Here is a 3,354-nt window from a genome sequence, read left to right as displayed (position 1 = left end):
TTAATCTCTGTCCATGGAATGTGAACTAAAATACTGACTATAAAACAGACTCTTAACAACAGATGAATGAAACTAGATGCCATCAAGTTAAAGATATTGATATTTTACTCTATGTATTATGTAAAACCTTTGTTGGTAAATATATTATATAGTAAAACTAACTATAAGCGCAGTGTCTCCCCTTTAATCGTAGGTATAAATGATACCTTTTTGTAGCTGTCCATCAGCATGTTTCCGACATTGTGCACCAGCAGTGAGAACTCAGGCCTCTTCTCAAATTTCTCATCCCAGCACTTCTTCATGATCTCATACCTGCAACATCAACAAAATAAAATAGGGTTTCAATCAGGGAGAGGAGGATTTTTAGGACAACACAATGATAAGTGGACTCACACTTCATCAGAGGCATGGGCAGGCTTGCCCATCCTGTAGCCTCGCTTCAAAGCACTGTAGAAGATTTCATTCATGGGCAAGTCAGGGTAAGGGGTTCCTCCTGCAGGGACAGTTTAATATATATAAACAGGAAAGCTGGATTCAGACAGGTTTTAAAAATATATATATTTTAAAGTTGGATTTCTGGCAAAAGTGATTGGCAAAAGGGGATCCTAAAAGTGCATTGTAAGCCGTACTGAGACATGACAGCACAGAGGATCTTTCTTTTGGACTCACAGAGAGCAGATTGTGAGCATGTTTTTAACCAATCTAACAGTCTTCTTTGTTTTTACAGTGGCTTCAAGACTTCATGGGAAGAGTGTTTAAGAAAAAAAAAAAAAACTTACAATAAGCAAGGAAATGAGGATTTCAGTGCTTGACTATGACTAATAAGATTTAGTCCTCATATGAGTTTTCAAACAAATAGTTATCTACGTACATTCTTTTTTTTTTTTTTTTTTTTAGAGTTTTATGTATTGCTGTTTACAGAAAAAACCCCAGATCTGACAAGAACTTTTGCAGGTAAAGTTAAAGTATGCAACACATTTTTATTATTTGTCTCTTTCTGCACGTTCTGCGTGTGCAAATTTACACTGTATAAAGTTCAAACTGACCAAGAGTGAAAATTTCCCAAAGAAGGATGCCATATGACCAAACATCGCTCAGGGTGGTGTATAAATTGTGGAAAATACTTTCCGGTGCCATCCACTTCAGGGGTAGGAATGTCTGAATGAAGAAAAAGCACATAGATACACACTTCATTTTAGTGAAATATGACAGGGTCAACATGGACATAGTTGTTTGCTGTTTTTCATTTTTCACAGAATTAGCGTACATATCTATTTGATCTAATATCTAAATATTGCACAGAAAATATATCTATTTTCTGTGCAATATTTGCAATTGACAGTTGTTACTGTGTTTTATCTTCTGAGAGTTTAACCTTAAAACCTCAGTATAACCGTTATCCCTAAGGGAAAACAAATAGTTTAGTCTCCTCTGAATGTTAAATCTTCTCTCAAAAAGGCATTTGGTTTGTCCATGTGGAGCTTGCAGGTTCAGATTTTAAACAGGGTTTTTGAGTTTCTTTTTGTAAGGACCTTTTCAGTTCACTATGTTGATGCTAAACGAATTTCATGGTAGCCACTGGTGGTTTCCACGACTGCTACACTGTGAGGCATTTTAGGTCAGATGGTTGAAACCCAGGCCCGGCTTAGTGGTTTAATAGAACATTGATTCCAAACACACATCCAAAAAGCGTGAAGCATGCTAATATTGAGTCTCTGGAATGACCCTGACCTTAACCATATTAAACATTTTTGGTCTAAGCTGAAATGTCAACCAATTCTACAAAGAGAGGTCAAAACACCCTGAGCTAGATTTGTACAAGAAAATTCTTTATGGCTATAAAAAGCAACTTTTTAAGGTGCAACCTGCTAAGAGAAAAAATAAGTATGAGTGGGGGAGTCTTCATATAATTGAGCTTGTAAACATCATTTTTCGATGTGTTTGATTAATTTAAACAATTTGTAATTTCAAAAAAACATTTCTTATTTAAGTTTGATTGATTGATTCAATTACCTTAAGTTAATTGAGGTAATTGATTCAATTCAATTCACTTTATTTATATTGTGCCAATTCAGAAATCACATCACAAGGCACTTTATAAAGGCATTTCAATCAGATCATACAGTCAGGTTGGTTTTCTAACAAAAAAAACCATCTGATTGCATTGAAGTCACTGACTTGCAGGAGACTCTCCTTCTGGATGAGCATGCGGTAAATATATGTTGTTAGCAACTATCTAAATAAAAAGGGATATTTGCTTTCATTTAGTCTACAGCAATCCCCCACACCGTTGTTTTGGCAGATGAGTCTTCAGCAATTCTTCAAGAAAAAACCTTATTTTTGCATCACTAATAATAAACATTGCAGAAAGCAATGATTTTCAACTTACGCTGCCTTTAGAGATGTAGTTGGAATCATGCATGATGTCTCTGGCCAGGCCAAAGTCGCAGATCTTCACCAGCTTGCCTTCACAGATTAATACATTCCTGGCAGCCAGGTCACGATGGACACACTGTGATGGAAATATCAGTTAATGAATTCTTTATTATTCATATTCATTGATCTGAAAGCAGGTCAGGTTTCAGACCTTACTTTCACAATTTCATTGAAATCATCAGGATCAACATCCTACATTCTTTGAAGCCAGGAAGTCCATTCCTTTTGCCACCTGGTAGCTGAAGCCCAGCAGGTCGTCGTAGGTGAGGGTGGGGGAGTCGCTAATCACCAGATCTAGTCTGCCTCCACCTTAAGGAGAAACATAGCAGGATAATCAACAGGAGATCAAAGAAGGGGACTTGTTACAGGCTTTATTATGGGGATGTCCAGTGATATAATGTGGTGTATGATGTGGTGCTCATGTGGTTCTATGATTGTTTTACTCTTTGTATATATGGTCCAAAATTAGCTGCATTGCTTAACGCATAAATATAAAATTCCTTGACTATGACAAGCAGGCGGAAGTCACTGGATGCCTCCATTTCATATTCTTCAAAGTAATTTATCTAATTTTTCACTTTTCTTTGTCCCCATTATGTGTAATTCTTTATGCTCTTCTGCTTTTGTGAAACTGGAAAATTGATAATTTCCTATACTCTCCAGAGTTCCTTGAATGAAATCATGTATGGGATTAAGTCACACCTTGTTCCTGGTAGAGGTCTTGCTGATAGGGGGATTCGTACGGAGATGGCTGAATGTCTGCATACTTGATGGTGTCCAGTTGCTCCTGCATCGGCACGTAGATTGAAGGCTCGTCTTTGCTCATGTCCATGTACCCGCCATCGCTTTCGCTTCCAAAGGACACATAACTGAGGGCACAAAGATAATGTGTAGACACCAAATCAGTCAAGTGACCAA

The 3,354-nt window shown here is 37.2% G+C and overlaps 1 protein-coding gene across 1 annotated transcript in view; it reads right to left on the bottom strand.

Annotated features, from left to right (window-relative positions):
- pdgfrb (platelet-derived growth factor receptor, beta polypeptide) overlaps positions 1–3,354 on the bottom strand; it is a 37,627-nt gene that overhangs the window by 5,057 nt on the left and 29,216 nt on the right. Inside the window, exons 16-21 of the mRNA XM_015390949.1 lie at positions 3,139–3,305; positions 2,633–2,745; positions 2,390–2,512; positions 1,047–1,158; positions 394–493; positions 207–312 (exon numbers count right to left, since the gene is read on the bottom strand). Of these exons, the coding sequence (XP_015246435.1) occupies positions 207–312; positions 394–493; positions 1,047–1,158; positions 2,390–2,512; positions 2,633–2,745; positions 3,139–3,305 (721 nt within the window). The remainder of the gene's footprint in view (positions 1–206; positions 313–393; positions 494–1,046; positions 1,159–2,389; positions 2,513–2,632; positions 2,746–3,138; positions 3,306–3,354) is intronic.

The sequence above is a fragment of the Cyprinodon variegatus genome, unplaced genomic scaffold (assembly GCF_000732505.1).
Source record: "Cyprinodon variegatus isolate N-32 unplaced genomic scaffold, C_variegatus-1.0 Scaffold519, whole genome shotgun sequence".
NCBI classification, from domain to species: domain Eukaryota; kingdom Metazoa; phylum Chordata; class Actinopteri; order Cyprinodontiformes; family Cyprinodontidae; genus Cyprinodon; species Cyprinodon variegatus.
Note: the sequence above shows the minus strand (reverse complement) of the source record. Positions and strands in the feature narration are given on the sequence as shown.